Genomic DNA, 17826 nt, shown 5'->3' with positions numbered 1-17826 from the left:
CTGTCGCCTAAACTTAAATATGAGGAATGAATTCCTCATAATGAATGAAATGAACCTTTTTAATGTTAACAAACTGATCACTGCAAAAGAGAACAGGCCTTGCAGTATCAATTGCAGTAAGAAATCCTCAAAAATGTGTGCTGAGGGATTGATTTCAGGTTAAGTAATCCAATGTTATACTTGTCTTTCACTTGCCAAAGATGGAAAGTGACTCTTCCTTGAGTCATTGGTGATTTCTTGGTTTGGTACAAGTACTGTCAGGTCATAAACTCCTTTCTACGTGATTAATTCATCCTCCATTTCATTTTGGATAAAATGTGTTGCTTCATATGTTTCCCAAAAGGCATTTTCAGTCCAATCTGTGATGACTAGTTTCCTTCTGTGGTCCAAGCCATATATCCTTTCCTTCTCAAGTTGACATCTGCCAGTCAAATGATGATCCATGAGCTTCTTATAATTATTTTATGTTTGACAGTGGTGGGGGTGTCTGGTCTGTCTCATTCTCTGATACCCCTCCAGGCTAAGCAGGGAAAAAAAACCAATTTTCAACAAATTTAAAAAATACATGTGTGTTAATGCTATTTGAAACTAAGATCTTTGTGAAATCTTACATCAACACTTGCTTTGCATAATATGTCACACGATGAAAAAGGACCATTTGAAGCACTTAAGGATAGAACATATTTCGATGTGAAACACTGCCTTCTGGACAGGAAGCACAAGTAGGACTGTACCAAGTTCTTGAAACAGTGACATGAATTCTGTTCAAACTTCAAGGAAGCGACTGTATGTTAGGAAAATTGGTGAGTGTTTAATTGACTCTATTTTAAATTTAAAATGTTGAAGCATTTAACGGAACTATTCTAGATTGGGAAAATGGTCCCCAAGCTGTAAAAATACCAGTCGCATGGAATAAACATCTCAGGCATGTAATTTCAATTTTCACCTTCACTTCCTGCTGGTTTATCCTGTTTGAATTTTGGAGGCCTGGATATTTACAAAGGTCAGAGCACCTGCCTCGTCGAATAAATCCTAAAATTGACAACCGAGATTTGATAGCTATGTAAAATTATTGGAAGCATTTAAACTTGATATCTATCCGGTTTGATCTCGGTGTAATGCACAAAGACAAAAGAAAATTTGAGCATACCTAACCTACAGCATGGGTCTGGGAGAATATTTGATTCAGGTACAGCTGTACCTTGCAGGATGGACCGAAAGTGGCCTGGCTTCTTGAGATTGATGTACTTGCAAGTTGTGTTGTGGTTTCTTCGTAATTACCTGCAGCGGATGGAAGAAGATACCTGATTAATTGGCAGGGAAGTACACTCAATATACTGTTGTGTTTGCCAGATAATCTATTGGTCCAATCATTCTTCATGTTTACAAACCTTTCGTGCATGATACAATATGCATGCTTGATTGACTTGTTGAAGATGAAATTGAAACAGATTTTTCAATCCTGTTGAAGATGTGATTGAAACAGATTTTTCAATCTCTTTGATCTTATTCCAGACAATCATACAAATAGTCATGTCTACAACAATCGTTCAATGGACTAGGTTGATTCTGGGCTGGGATGATCATGTTGAGTTGTAACTTCTCAAAATGTTCACCTAGGCTAAGGAAAGAGGTGTTGTAAATAAAGTTTTTTTTCTAGATTGGCGATACACATGATTTCAGTGTGATGTAATATCTGATGCAATCCCCCCCACACATCCTCTCACTTGCCTTCCCCTTGAACCCTCACTATGAGCGAGGGCTCTGTAGATGAACGGCAAGAGGAGCAGCTTCGACTTGATGAAAGCACTCTGAATCTGGCTGGGGGGGGGGTGGGTAAGGGAGCAGCAGAACTCGCTTCAAAATGGCACAGATTGGGTGAGGCAGCACTACCCCAGACTGTCGTGAAATTACTTTAAAATTAAATTCATGACACTAAACAAGATTACAGGCTCCTGACGTTAAGGTAAAGCATTGTAAAATGGAGACTGACTAAATAAATAAATGGGCACCTAGATACTCAAACACGTATGAGGAGTCCAGACAGTCTGGGCTTTGGAGAGATACAGAGACTTGTTTTGATGAGGGTATCGTTTGGTGTTGTGGCGAGGATATCATTTGGTTGTTTAACGCTTCCTAGGAGTACTTGGAACACCTTTTGCACACCGCTCTGTAATAATAGCCCAACCTCCTAATGAACTGGTAATCTTGTGACCTTGGCATTGAGCAGCTGGAAAAAAAGATGGTATGGTGAGCTTGCCTTTGGAATGAAGTGGTAAAAAGTTTGATTCAAAATGTGCAGGCAACCAAAAAGATATTTGAAGTTCTTTATGTACAGTTCTAAATATAATGCTTCTGATGGATGCATTATTGAAGACCTTGAGCATTGTCATTGTTGACTTCCTAATCTTTTCAATGTCTTCATAACTTGACCTGATGTTTTTCCATTTAAATATTAATGTGACTGCATCTCTGAATTGTTGCTGTTTTTCCTTACATGTAGGACTGAGATCACTAACTGGGCAACTCATCTAGTGCTGGACTAAAGGTTTAGATAGCAAGCATACTTTTTCTTTTAAACTGATGGAATACCAGTAAGTTCTGGAAATACTTTGTTTAGCTCAACATAAATCCTATTTCAACCCCAGTGCCAGACGTCCTTTCAGCATTTGCTTTCATTTTTGTCTGAGGACTCCATAATCTTAGTCAGGGATATTGTTGTTTGTAAATGTGAAAGACAACATCAGTTAAATTTGAGGAATAATGTTACTGGACCCTCCATCTCATCTGGGAAGAACCTCAAATTCTCAATGTGCTGATTTAGCAGTGATGAAACCAATCTTTGTTCAATCAAATCAGTTGCAGGAAAGTGTTACAAACTAGGTCTTTGTGTTTTGCTGCTGACCCAATGAGGACCAAAAGGTTTTTTCTTTGGTGGAAGGTTCAGGCCATTTTGAGACAAGTTGAGCACTGATTAATGTCGGGCCTAATTATTGTGAAGTTCAACATTAAACAGAATGATTCATGCTTCAGTGCCCAAATGCTTTTACTAAACTACTTTTTAATCCCTCATCAATGTTTATAGCGAGGAGGAAGTATTGCGGCACAATAGTAATGTCCCTACCTTTGTACCAGAAGCGCCAGATTCAAGACCCACTCAGGGAAGGCGCACACAATGGGGCTGAATGGGTTGATTACCAACCTGATTGCACATTCTAAATGCTACACAGACGTGTACATTTCAGGTGCATATCCAAGTGTTTTTAAATGCAATGGGGAGTCTGCCTCTACCACCCTTTCAGGCAGTAAGTCCCACACCCTTACTCCTCTCTTCATGAAAACATTTCTCTGCTCCCCTCTAATATTTCTACCAATCACTGTATTATTGATCTTGCTGCCAAGGAAAATGGCTTTTCCTATCCATTCTATTAAGGCCCTTCATAATTTAATTTAATTTTTTTATAAATTTAGAGTACCCAATTCATTTTTTCATTTCTTCCAATTAGGGGGCAATTTAGAACAAAGAAAGGATAGGAGGATGTGTGCATGTAACTTTGGTGTTTGTGTGGAAAAATGATTTGGATTTATGTTGCTTTTTAAAGTAGCAGAGCATGCCCAAGGTATTCTGCGGTGGAATTTTCAAAAAAAAATATTGGCACCAAGCAACATAGCTAGATATTAGGTGACCAAAAGTTGGGTCAAAGAGGGAAGTTTTTAACAGAGTTGTAAAGGAAGAGAGACCGGGAGATTTAGGGAGTAAATTCCAGAGCTTAGACCATGGGCCAGCAGTGGTTGGGTGATAAAAATTAGGGATTCGAGGATCTTGGCAGGTTGCTGGGCTGAGATCGTTACAGAAGTTGGGAAGTGTGATGCTGTGGAGAGATTTGAACACAAGGGGAAATTTAAAGTTCTCACACTGCCGGTCTGGGTGCCACTGCTGTAAGTCAATGAACATGGGTGAGACGGGTTAACTAAACTTGTGCTTTAGGATGTAGCCAGTGGAATTTTCGATAAGCTGAAGTTTAGGGTGGAAGGTGAAAGGTTGGTCAGGAAAGCATTGGGATTGTTGAGTCTGGAAGCAACAATGACACAAATGAGTGTTTCAACAATAGATGAGATCTAGCTGAGCAGTCTAGTTGGACAATGTTTTGTAGGCAGTGCTGGTGATGAAACTGGCATGTGGCCTCGGCGTCAAGGATGCCGACAAGGTTTTGAACTGCCTGCAGTACCCAATTTACATGATATTAAATGTACCATACTTGTCTTGTCAACAAGTATGTTAAAGGAGATTTACCAGGATGTTTCCTGGGCTGGAGAGTTTTAGTTCTGAAGAGTGATTGGGTTTTCCTTGGAGCAGATGTATAAAATTATGAGGGGCATGGATAGATGAGACAGGAAGAAACATTTCCCCTTGGTGGAGGGATCAATGACCAGAGGGCATAGATTTAAGGTAAGGGGCAGGAGATTTCGAGGGGATGTGAAAAAAAGCTTTTTCATCGAGAGAATGGTAGGAGTCTGGAACTTGCTGCCTGAAAATGTGGTAGAATCCTCAACATTTAAGTAGTATTTAGATGTGCACTTGGGACGTCAAGGCATACAAGGCTATGGGCCAAGTGCTGGAAAATGGGAGAATAATACTTAGGTAGTTGTCGTTGACTGATCTGGATACAATGGGCCGAAGGGCTCTTTAGTGCTGTAGACCTCAATGTCTGTGTTTATGAAATTTGCATTTGTCATACTACATAAATGTCCCTGTTTGTTTCATGTGTTGATGCACATTTACCACATTTTTGTTTACTATAAACCTCCTCCCCTGCAAATAAATTTGGAAAATGGGGCCATTAACAGAAGAGATTGGGACAATGCTGAAATTTTGCTTGTGACAGAAGGATTCGAGGGACACGAGGAAAAACTTTTATGCAGAGGGTAGTGGATATCTGGAATTCGCTGCCTGTTGGTGACAGCAGAGACCCTAAACTCAAGTACCTGGATCTGTACCTTAAGTGCAGTGAGCTGCAGGGCTATGGGCCGGGTGCAGGAAGATGGGGTTCGAAATGCCATCTGGGTGTCTTTGGTCGGCATGGGCAAGATAGGCCGAATGAGGGCGGCATGAGGTGCAATGGTCAGCACTGGGACTGCAGCGCTGAGGACCCGGGTTCGAATCCCGGCCCTGGGCCACTGTCCGTGTGGAGTTTATACATTCTCCTCATGTCTGTGTGGGTTTCCCCCACAACCCAAAGATGTGCAGGTTAGGTGGCTTAGCCACGCTAAATTGCCCCTTAATTGGAAAAAAAAATAATTGGGTACTCTAAATTTATAAAAAAAAGATAGGCCGAATGGCCCCCATCTGTGCTGTATTATTTCTCTGGTTCTAAATGCAGTTGGAGCTCTGTTGATCCTGTACCAAGATAGAAAGTCTTGGGTTGCATATGATAATCAAGTCACTGCTTATCTTTTATTCAGTGAAGATGAGAGGATTTCCACTTCTGAATATATTGTAAAGTATCTGATGCTCTGAAACTTCAAATCTTTCAGATTTAGAATGCAAAGGATCATGATCATAGACAGGGAAGACTTTATTGATGAGAATTCGGCATGTGCAGCAAGTAACTTGATTTCCCTTCACACTATATTTACTCTAACAATGTTTGTCACTCAAAATCTGTTCAGAATTTGGTTCTATGGACTAATAAAATCTCTTATTTGATATTGTACATGAGGGTCAACTTGGGCTCGTATATTGCTGTTTCTTCATGGTTGTTGGGTCAAAATCGTAACTCCAAGTACCTTCACTGCATGGACTGCAGTGGTCCAGGAAGAAGGCTCCTCCCTCCCTGACCTTCTCGGGAGAAACTAAGTTTGGACAGTGGCACCCAGCCGTCATCCGCACAATGAATGTAGCCGAGACAGCGTAGATGGTGTTGGCGTAGCAATGAATGTATGCTGATGGCACTAACAACTCTTGAGTTGGTGACCTTGTCCTGCCAAGTGATGCTGAGAATATGTGTGTGAGACAGCAAAGATGAGAACTATTCAGCCTTTTCCCTTACGCAAGCAGTAAACGCTGATTCTGTGAGCAACATCCATATCCTGAGAACAAATATAAACACATGAAATATAAAGAAAATATACTTGTGCTAAGAATGTTGCTGACTGTAACATTTTTATTAACCGTGAATGATTCATTGTTATGGCATATAATTTAAGTATTGCAACATAAGACATTGTAGGGTTTTTAGCTTGATTGTGTGAAATATGGGAGCAATGCAATATCTGGTTTATCATCCTCATGATCGCTTCATGACTACTTGTGACTTTAGCTGATCTTTCTCTCTGTCAAGTTAATTTGATATCTCTCAGAGTATCTTTGTGCTGAATATGTTTGCAAGTGGGATTCATTGGGAGAAGTGGTGGAATCAGGCTGTCCAGTCGTCGCAGCCGCCTCAATCTTGGATGTGGTATCTTGTAATTAAATCATATGGTTACATGCCTCCATTTTGTATGCTGGTCTTTGTGCTTGAGAACTGTATTTAAGAATACAAAGTTCCTACTTGTTCTGTGTAAAGGACTGGAGGTTTTAATTTGCCTTGCCAGGGAATGAGGTTGAAGTGGGCATAGTTCCTCAGCTCACCTGCACCATCTTGTGGCTACTGGAGATACGATTTTATGATGAATTAGGACTTATTTTCTTGGGGAACGTCTCTGCAGATGGTCCACAGCGCCATACCAGAAACCTATGCAGTTTTTCCAAATATCTCTGTTCTGTTGTAAGGCATGTATTTCCATACAAACTGTCATGGACAGTTTACAGTATATATTAATGTTTTTAGCATGTTTTGAATAATGAATCAATGACACTGGCACTTTGTCTTTGTATTTTCCAATTACTTGAAAATCTAGATGTTCGAATACCATTACGGCAATGTGTTTTGGACACTTTTTCCCCCCTAGGACTTACTTTTGCCAACTGGCTGATTTTTGGGACCTACAGCGCTTACCCAGTCTATCCTGAGTCAAGGAAGTGTTTGGGACACAAGTTTTCTTGCCCTGGACAAGGGAGGGAAAGAAAATCATCTAGTTTTCATGTTCGTAATCACTGTCCAGTAGCTGCTGGCATATTAGCCGTATGTTATTACTAGGTCAAAAACTCTTGTGAGGAAGATCTAGAAACACTTATCTATGATGGACTTTACTTTAAAAAAAAAAAAATTTTTTTTTTAAAGGGTATCCAATTATTTTATTTTCCCAATTAAGGGGTAATTTAGCATGGCCAATCCACCTACCCTACACATCTTTGGGGTTCTGGGGGTTAGACCCATGCAGACACGGGGAGAATGTGCAAACTCCACACGGTCAGTGACCCTGGGCCGGGATCGAACCTGGGTCCTCAGCACCGTGATGCAGCAGTGCTAACCACTGTGTCACTGTGCCGCCCAACTTTACTATTTTTTAATAGAAATTTTAGAATATCCAATTATTTATTTTCCAACAAAGGGGCAATTTAGCGTGGCCAATCCACCTACCCTGCACATCTTTGGGTTGTGGGGGTGAGACCCACACAGACACGGGGAGAATGTGCAAACTCCACACGGGCAGTGACAGGGCAATGGACTTTACTTAAAGTTAATCTCTGTAGGGAAAGTTCTTCAAAATTTCCCCTTGACTTCCAACTGTAATCAAGCAAAACCTGAGGAGATCTGTGATCTGTGCATTTCCACATCCCTAGCAATTGTGAGAAGCCAAAGGAGCATTTATTTTGTGAAGGTTGAAAGACTGCACTCTCAGATATCAGACAACTCATGAAAGGTTATGAAATATTTACAAATTAATACTTTTTAAAAATGCAGAACCTCTTACCGTCCTTATTTCAGTGCTCCAAACTGCCATCCTTCCTGCCATCATTCCAAAAACAGAGTTACGCATAAACGTGAGATTTAGAGGGTAACCTTCAAGTTACCTTGCACCTGCCACTATGATCATTCTATGGGGTGGAGGTCACAGATTTGGGACGCAATGTCACTAAGGTGTATTTCTGGGTTTCACTTATGGTATTGTTCAAAGTGCTGAGGGGGCCAGTACTTGAGTGTGGTCAAAATAAATCAGCAGGTGAATGGATTTTAGTGACTGCAACAGACTCTCAACACTGAGCAGCTGCAGCGAACAAGGCACCACACAGCCACCACAAGTCATTCATTGCTGTTAAGTAAGCGAGCCCAGCAACTATCCTTTCCCCACCTCTTCTGTCACAGTTCTGCCTCTCACTCACTCTCACTGGAATATTTGAGGGGTAGGACTGTGTGTCCATTAATCTGAGTCCCCCCCACTTCCCGCGTTAACAATAGTACTTCCACGTTAGCTGGAAGAACCACATCTTGGCATAATTGCCAGCTGAGTTATTTTAGAGGGGTCAAAAAATTGGCTTAAATGAAGATACCAATGTGTATTTTCTCTTGGCTTGGACATTTAAAACATACTTGTAGAATTAGTGATGATCAAGAATAGCCAAGCAAACAGTGACTACATTTCAAAACTACTTAAAAAAAATATTCCATGGGATGTGGACGCTGCTGGCACAGTCAGCATTTATTGCCCATTTCTAATTGCCCTCTAAGCTGGTCGTGAGCTGCCTTTTTGACCTGCTGCAGTCCATGTGCTGTACGTACACCCACAATGCTGTTAGAGAGGGAGTTCCAGGATGTTGACACTGCGACAGTGACTGAATGGTGATAAATCATTGGTGGTTGCAAATTCTTTGGTACACCCTGAATTTGTCAAAGCGATCAGTACATCCAAGTTTCACAAACAAATATTTCTAATTCCACTTTAAAAAAAAAATATATAATCTTGAGACTTTCGGTGATGGTGATGTGTTGAGCAGACGTACATCGGGTGGCTCTCCTCCAAAGCAGGACCAAAAAAGGCACTTAGTCGAATTTTGCCCAAAATTCAAAGGAAAAACAAAATCCCTCAACAGCAAAAGGAGGGCACCCGAGAAAAGATGCCAGCAAAAGGGAGCTCAAGGGGCCTGGATGGCAGAGGCGGCGGAAAGAGCCACGGCCAACAGGTGGACGAGACAGCGGACCCATGAGCCGAAGGGGCCCCGACCAGTGACCCGAGCATCTGCGCCCCCCCCAGCTTCCCCAGAGCTTGACAGAGCACATTGGTTGCTCAGACCGAAACCCAAGGCTGGGGAGCAGCTGAGGGGGATTATCGCAAAGCTCCATCGATAAAAGGACCATGAGAGGATCATGCGGAGGGCACTTGGATGTACTGATCACTTTGACAAATTCAGGATGTACCAAAGAATTTGCAACCACCAATGATTTATCACCATTCAGTCACTGTCGCAGTGTCAACATCCTGGAACTCCCTCCCTAACAGCATTGTGGGTGTACCTACAGCACATGGACTGCAGCAGGTCAAAAAGGCAGCTCACGACCAGCTTAGAGGGCAATTAGAGGGAACACCTGGGAAGGACACAAAATCAGAATCTACCAGGACATTGGGGCAGATCTAGCAAAACGCAGGGCCGAGGTTAACCAGGCGAAATCGGCCCCGTACAAGAATGGGGTACGTTTCGGTATGCTGTTCCCTGCTCGGCCATGGGTCACACACCTAAAAAAGGAACACTACTTTCACTCCCCAGAGTAAGGAAATGAGTTTGTCAGAACCAACGGCCTGGACAAAGGACAGACACGACAACGATGAGAGTTGTGCAGGGAAAGACTGTGAAAGAGCAAAAGACACATTGAACAGCGTGCATGTTTGTGAGGGACTGTGCTGCCTTGTTGATCAGGGCTGGTTTAGCTCAGTGAGCTATACAGCTGGTTTGTAATGCAGAACAAGACCAGCAGCGCGGGTTCAATTCCTGTACTGGCTGAGAATTCTGAATTCTCCCTCTGTGTATCCGAACAGGTGCCAGAATGTGGCGACTAGGGGCTTTCCACAGTAACTTCATTGCACTGTCAATGTAAGCCTACTTGTGCCAATACAAGATTATTATTGTTAAAGGGAAAACTGTGTCATGGAAAGAAGTGGGAACAGGGAAAGGCAGGTGAGGGTTTAAACAGGGAAAACAGGCTGTCAGCGGGCATAACGAAGGGGCTAAACCAACAGAAATAGGTAGCATGGGAAGACAGACAGCAAAGGGGACTGGGGCACACCTCCCAGCAAAGAAGGAGCTCCTTTGGGGGGGGGGGGGAAGAAGAGGAGGAGGAGGTATGGCACAGTGACGGGAAAGCACTGGGAGACTGGGAATGGGACGCAGGGAATGGTGGGGGGGGGGGGGGGGGGGGGGGGGGGACAAACAGAGCAGGAAAAAGGAGTTTGGTTTCGTACGGGCTTTGGCGAGTGAGGAACAGGCTGAAGAAACAAGAAGGCGCTGCAAGCAGCCACTTCGGAGGGTTCCTAAATGAAGGGAGACCCCGGAGTGCAGGGGCAGACCCACGTGGCGTACACACAGTTGGTGGCCATGTTGGATGTCCCCTGGACAAAGGGTAACCCCAAAGCACAGGGGCCCGGCCTCATGGGAAGAACTGTGACCACCGCCATTTTGGACGGTCCCCTACATGGATTATCACCTGGAATGCCTAAGAAGCCTGAAAACTGACATAGTCTTACTGCAGGGAACACACCTGAGGGAGAGGACTAACTGCGGGTAAGGAAGGACTAACAGACGTACCATTCATGCTACAGGACGAGGGCTAGGGGAGCAGCCGTATTGATTAGTAAGAGGACGAGGTTCACTGCGACAAGGGCGGCTATGGACCAAGGATAGCAGAGGTAGACTGGTAATCGAACAAAAGGAGGTCAACCGAGCATTTGAGATCTTTTACCGAGAGCTGTACACCTCCAAACCACCCGATGGGGATGTGGAGATGAAACGGTTTCTCAATGGACTGCACATGCCAGTCGTGGGAGACGAAAGGCGGGGGGAGCTGGAAGCACCAATAGGCTTGGGAGAGATTATGCAGGCTCCATGCAGGCGGGGAAGGTGCCGGGATCTGACTGGTTCCCAGCGGACCTCTGCAAGAAATTTGCATCAGCCCTGGTCCCACACCTGCAGGACATGTTCGCAGACTCACTAGCGAGGGGCACCCTGCCTCCTACGGTAACACAGGCCATCATATCACTGATACCCAAATAAGACGAGGAGCTGGCGGACTGTGGATCATCTCGACTCATTTGACTGCTGAATGTCGACTCGAAGATACTTGTGAAAGTCCTGGCCAAGTGACTGTAGAACTGCGTACCGGAGTTGGTCACAGAGGACTTTGTCAATGGTAGGCAGCTAACTGCGAACATCAGATTTCTGCTGAATGTAATAATGACCCCTTCCGGGGAGAGAACACCAGAGGTGATCGTCTCCCTGGACTCAGAAAAGGCCTTCAACAGAGTCGAATGGAATTACCTCATCGAGATACTGGAGTGGTTTGGGCTGGGGACAGGATTCACCTCGTGAGTGAAACTCTTGTACAACGCCCCCAAGGCAAGCGTTTGGACCAACACCACCAACTCTGAATACTTCCAGTTGCACAGAGGCACAAGGCAGGGATGCCCACTGTCCCCGCTCTTGTTCATCCTGGCAATCGAACCACTGGTGATTGATGCCTGCTCCTCTATGTCTCGGACCCACAGAACGGTCTGAAAGCAATCATGCCACTTCTGAGAGAGTTCGGAGCCTTCTCGGGCTGCAAATTCAACCTGGGCAAGAGCGAAAAATTCCCGGTGAACCCAAACAAGAGGAGGGACAGAGCTGGAGGGTCTACCATTCAAACTAGCCTAAACAAATGCCGCTACCTGGGGATCCAGATAGCTCATGACTGGACACAGATCCACAAGTGGAACCTGACCAGTCTGGCGGAGTAAGTAAAAAGGACCTATAGAGATGGTGGGGAGATTGCAGACAATCAAAATGAACGTCCTGCCAAGGTTCCTCTTTCTATTGAAATCCACACTGATCTTCATCCCCAAAGCCTTTTTCCACAAAGTAGATAAAATGATTATAGCATTTGTGTGTGTTTGGGGGGGGGGGGGGGGGAATAAGAACCAGAGGATCCCTAAGTCGAACCTGCAAAGGAGGAAAAACATAGGCGATCTAGGCTTGCAAAATCTACAGTACAACCACAGCCATAGCTGAGAGGTTCAGGGGATGGCTACGAGAACCAAACATGAAATGGGCGAGGCTGGAGGAGACCTCCTGCACTGGAACGGCCCTGTGAGCACTCGCCACGGCAGCATTCCCATCCCCCTCACAACAAAGAACATATCCAGCCCAGTTGTGGTAGCCACATTGAAGATGTGGAATCAAATGAGGCAGCACTTCGGTCTCAATTGGATGTCCTCCATGGCCCCTATCTGCGGTAAGCACAAATTCCCACCAGCTGTGCTTGACGCAATCTTTAAAAGATGGAGACAGGACGGGGGGACACTAGTGGTGAGAAATCGACATAGGGGACAGACCCACGACCTTGGACGAACTGACAGAGGGCTTGGACCTGCCGACGGGACAGGAGCTCGGGCACCTCCAAATTAAACACTTTCTCCACAAGAAGACGGCAGAGTAGCCCAGGGCCCCGAGAGACACACTACTCGAGGAACTAATCAACACGGACAGGAAGGAGGTTGGGGGGGGGGGGGGGGGGGGGGGGGGGGGGGGGGGGGGGGGGAACTGTGGGAACATGTATGGACGGTTGCTGGACAGGGCAAGAGTACCACTGGACGAAGCAAGATGAAAATGGGAGGACGAATTGGGGACTGAAGTGGGTTGGGGTCTCTGGAGCGAAGCCAGCTCCTCCACCTCCTGCGCTAGGCTAAGCCTCATGCAGTTGAAAGTGGTGCACAGAACACACCTGACTAGTACGCGAATGAGCAGTTTCTTCCCGGAGGTGGAGGATAAATGTGAATGTTGCCAGGGAGGCCCGGCCAACCACACCCACATGTTCTGGGCCTGCCCCAGACCAGTCGGGTTCTGGACAGCCTTCTTCAAGGCAATATCCAAGGTTGTGGGGGTGACAGCCGTGTCCGAGAGTGGCTGTCTTCGGGGTATCGGACCAGCCAGATCTTCATGTGGATAAGAGGGCCAACACCCTGGCTTTTGCATCCCTAATCGCATACCGGAGAATCCTGCTCGGCTGTCGATCAGCAGCACCACCTTCAGCTGCAGACTGGCTGGCAGACCTGGCGGAATTTCTTCACTTGGAGAAGATCATTTTCATTCAAGGGTGTGAACGCATTGGAGAGAGTGCAGAAAAGGTTTACAAGAATGCTCCCAGGGATGAGAAACTTCAGTTATGAGGATAGATTGGAGAGGTTGCGACTGTTCTCCTTGGAGAGAAGAATCCAAGGGATATTTGATAGAGATGTTCAATATTGAGGGGCTGGACAGAGTAGATAATGAGAAACTGTTCCCACTCGTAAAAGAATAGAGAATGAGAAGGCACAGATTTGAAGTGATTTGCGAAACAAGCAAATGTGATGTGAGAAAAAAACGTTTTCACACAGTGAGTGGGATTGGGTTTAGAATGCTGTGCCTGGAAGTAGGGTGGAGGTTCAGTCAAGACATTCAAGATCATTTGAGTATAAACAGTGATGTGCAGGGGTACGGGAAAAAGGCAGGAGAATGGCACAAAGTCATGATGCACATTTGGAGAGCCCGTGCAGACACGATGGCTCCTCCTGCAGCTTAAGAGTTCTGTGAAATGCCCTGAAATTTCTTTCTTTATTAACGCCCTGACAATGCAAGTTGTCCTTGCCTTATTCAAGTTTTCCCCTCATTCCCCCTTTTCCTCCCTCTCTAATATTGACTCTCCCTGCTTATCTATGTCAGCTGAAGACCTGATTGCTCAAATGCTGGCCTCTCCTGAACTTTAATAGTTGAAAGTTATTGTTTCTTTGTTTTTCTGTCCACAAAACTCCAAGGCTAAATGTTCGTGGTTTCCTGTTATTCAGGAAGCTTCGTTGACATGTGGGCAGTTCTGTTGGGGCAGATTATCAAATTTCCAGTATTTGATTCTTTCCAGTTTACTGCTTCCTATACTCAGCCCAACATGCCCTCCCACACTGAATGCTTAAGTGAGGAGCATTAAACCTCATGTAGCATGATTGCTATTACTTTGGGGATTGCAAGTCTGAAACTTCCGCACTTCATATATTGACGGGTGTGGAGAAAAGAATGATCAGAGGTCAGTATATACTGAGTTCCATAACTGAAAGCATCCCTCTGGGCCCATGAAGAAACTTCCTTCATTTCCTGTAAGCTTTCTTTCCTTAAGTGTTGATGAATGTTGTTTGATTTGACCATTTTCTTCATTGCAATGTGATGAATGCTGTATATACATGTAATTTAAAGCAACGAATAGCAAGTTCCTAATTGAGAGTTTCCAACTGCATCATGATTAAAAAAAGAATTGGAAAAGTGTTAATCCCAGGCAGAAAATTGTGGCATTCATTGTTGCTGAAGCATTGGAATAGTGGGGACTCTTTTCAGGATTAATTTAATGGTCTTGACCCTTTATCCTTGAACTTGATTCAATGAGTGCATTCTTCATTGCTTGCTCTGGTGCATCAGAACTTGCATATGTTTATACAGTCCACCATTGGTGGACGTGCCTTCAGCTATCTTGGCCCCGAGCTCTGGAAATTCCTCCTCTCTAACTTTCCTTCCAACCATTTAAGGTGCTCTTTAAAACCTACCCATTGACCCAGCTTTTGGCCATCAGCCCTATTATTGACTTCTGTGGCTCGGTGCCAAATTGTGCTTTATAATGCTTTTGTGGAGCACCCTGGAAAGTTTTTTTCCATTAAAGGTAGCATCTAAATAAGAGTTCTTGTTCTTCAATTTTATCGTAGGCGGCAAACATAAATTTAATTGCACCCAGCTTTGATCAAGACCAACTTTACCCTGATAATTCAAGAAAGGTTGCTGCTTCCTTCAGTTGTGTCTCTTTCATAGAATCAACAGTGCAGAAAGAGGCCATTCGGCCCATCGAGTCTGCATCGGCCCTTGGAAAGAACATCCTACTTAAGCCGACGCCTCCACCCTATCCATGTAACTCAGCAACCTCAACTAACCATTTGGACTCAAAGGGCAATTTAGCATGGCCACTCCACCTAACCTGCACATCTTTGGGAGGAAACCGGAGCACACGGAGGAAATCCACGCAGAAACGGGAAGGAAGTGCAGACTCCACACAGACAGACACCCAAGGCCAGAATTGAACCCGGGTCCCTGGAGCTGTGAGGCAGCAGTTCGAACCATTGTGCCACCATGCCACCTATGTCATCAGCAAACATAGATATATGGGTCACTTCACCATCATTTATGCTGTTAATAAATACAGTGAGGGACCCAACGCAGATCCATGCACGATGCCAATAGTCACATCCTGCCAATTATTCCCACCCGGTGTCCGGACATTCAACTAACTTGCTAATGAGGTCAATAACTTGCCCTCAATTCCATGAGCTTTGACTTTACCTTGTAGTCTATTATAAGAGACTTCATCAAGCGCTTCTGGAACATATAGATTGTGACTCATTTTTATTTTAAAATTGGTGTTGATGTATCTTACTCATGGAAAATAAATTCAACTCCTTGAATTCAACTTGGTTTGCATCATAAATTCAAGCCTAAAATATCTCTGTTGCAGCTTTTCTTTTGAAATATATAACTACACGGTTCCACCATGTCTTATGAAATCTTATTTTCTCTTTCTTTGCAGATTATTGGATTCCTGATATGTTTGGAAAGAAATGGGACCAAGCAGGTATCTCAAAATAATTAATACTTCAGAACTGGCATCTGCTGGATAGGTATTTTGCGAGGGGTTTTGCAATGCTAAGTCATCGCTCTTGGCCCTTTTGCACTATTCTGTTGCAGAACTTGAATGTTCTTTGTAGCACAATATTTTATTACTCACTTCAGTTAAAATGGCACAATTGTCAATCCTGATTCCCTTTTGAATCTGGCAGGATGCTATGTAGTATCTAATCCTCAGTAATTACTTTAAATCATTGTAAAGAGCACCAAGAAATCTGAATCTGATAATTCACCTATAACTCTTAAATGTTATGGCATCTTGGCTGTCTAAATTAAGTGAACATACCACAGCCAATAATATGAGGGTTCACAACGTGGAGGAGAGTTGATGGTGAAAAGATGAGTTCACCAATCAGGTGCCATTCAGTGTTAAATATACAAGTGTTGTGTAAAAGGAGATCATTATTCCAGGTTGAGGAAGTTATCAGGCGGGACTTGACACGCGAGCCGCATAGCGGTTTTTGGTGCAGCCAACTAGGGGTGTGATTTGAGGGACATCGTGGAAGAGAATGACGGAAGGGTTTGAGGAGGAGATTTAAGATAATTGGCAAAAGAACCAGAGAGGAAAGGAAAGGCAGCGAATTGCTATGACCTGGGATACACTGCCTGAAAAGATGATGGCAAAAGCCAATAGATACAGAAAGTTAAAAATTTTTTTTTAAAAGTTACCCAATTCATTTTTTTCCAGTTGAGGGACAATTTAATGTGGCCAATCCAACTACACTGCACATTTTTGGTTTGTGGGCTTGAGACCCACGCAGACACAGGGGGAATGCGCAAACTCCACATGGACAGTGACCGAGGTCGGGATCAAACCCAGGTCCTCAGCACTGTAAGGCAGTAGTGCTAACCACTGCACCACTATGCCGCTCCCAGTAGATTCAGTAATAGGTTTGAAAAGTTTACATTTGTAAAGCTACTGGGAAAGGGTAAGAGTGGGACAAATTGGAGAGCTCTTTGAAAAAGCTGATGGGCTGAACAGCCTCCTTTGTGTTGTAAGATTTGATGATTCAACAGCCTTTCTTTCTGGTACCTCTTTCGGAGCTTTCAGTGATTGCCCTTTTCGGGTTTGATTTAATCCTGGCTTTAGTTTAGAGCTGAGCCCTGCAGGAGAGAAATTAGGCAACACTTTTCTTTTAAAATCTGAGATTGCGAGCCAAGGATGGGAGTTAAGATGTAGGTCAATCATATCTCATTGAATAATGGAACAGGTTTGAGGGACTGAGTAGCCTACTGTCCCTATGTTCCTATGGTTTCCTGTTGCTGCTCAATGCAATATAGACCTCTGATGGGCAATTATTTTCATCCACTAAGTAATCATCCATAGCTGTCACATTACCGATTCATTCTGAATGCATCCTACAAGGGAAAGAGACACAACTCCCATTCCTTGCACTTTCCAAAATTTTCCTTTCTTCTCTTCCTTCAATTTTTCCCTCCTCCCCAGTTAGATTTGACTCTGAATTCCTTCCCAATGTCCCCAAACCCCAAGGCCACCGTCAACACAACTGGCCGACTTGATTCCGTTGAATTGGTACAAAGTAGTTTTGCTTATTCATAACTGTACTGTGTTAACGGAGTATACGAATTTCCTCCCCTCCGTCAAATATGTGCATAACCATTTGCCCACAGATAGTAGCAACATCCATCTATCATTCACTTTGACTTGCTCTGTTTATATCAGTGGCCCTTATGATACATAGCATTGAATGTAACTTCTGGCTGACTTTTAGCAGCATCATAGAATCCCTACAGTGCAGAAGGAGGCCATTTGACCCATCGAGTTTGCACCAATCCATGTCCCACCTGATCCCTGCAACCCCATAAACTAACCTTGAGATTGGCCTGTGCCAGAGTGGTGAGGATCCACTGCCCCTTCATCCAGATGGATGGGGTGGCACAGTGGTTAGCACTACTGCCTCAGCTCCAGGGACCCGGGTTCAATTCCGGCCTTGGGTCACTGTCTAAATGGAGTTTGTATGTTCTTCCCGTGTCTGCGTGGGTTT

At 44.3% G+C, this 17826-nt stretch overlaps 1 protein-coding gene across 2 annotated transcripts in view; it reads left to right on the top strand.

The window, feature by feature from the left end:
- The window catches only part of adarb1b (adenosine deaminase RNA specific B1b), a 391221-nt gene that overhangs the window by 123460 nt on the left and 249935 nt on the right, over window positions 1-17826 (top strand). For both annotated transcript variants that reach the window (XM_038787593.1, XM_038787596.1), the window contains exon 2: window positions 15723-15767. In XM_038787593.1, the coding sequence (XP_038643521.1) occupies window positions 15723-15767 (45 nt within the window). The remainder of the gene's footprint in view (window positions 1-15722; window positions 15768-17826) is intronic.

This window comes from Scyliorhinus canicula, chromosome 2 (genome assembly GCF_902713615.1).
Source record: "Scyliorhinus canicula chromosome 2, sScyCan1.1, whole genome shotgun sequence".
Taxonomy (NCBI): domain Eukaryota; kingdom Metazoa; phylum Chordata; class Chondrichthyes; order Carcharhiniformes; family Scyliorhinidae; genus Scyliorhinus; species Scyliorhinus canicula.
Note: the sequence above shows the minus strand (reverse complement) of the source record. Positions and strands in the feature narration are given on the sequence as shown.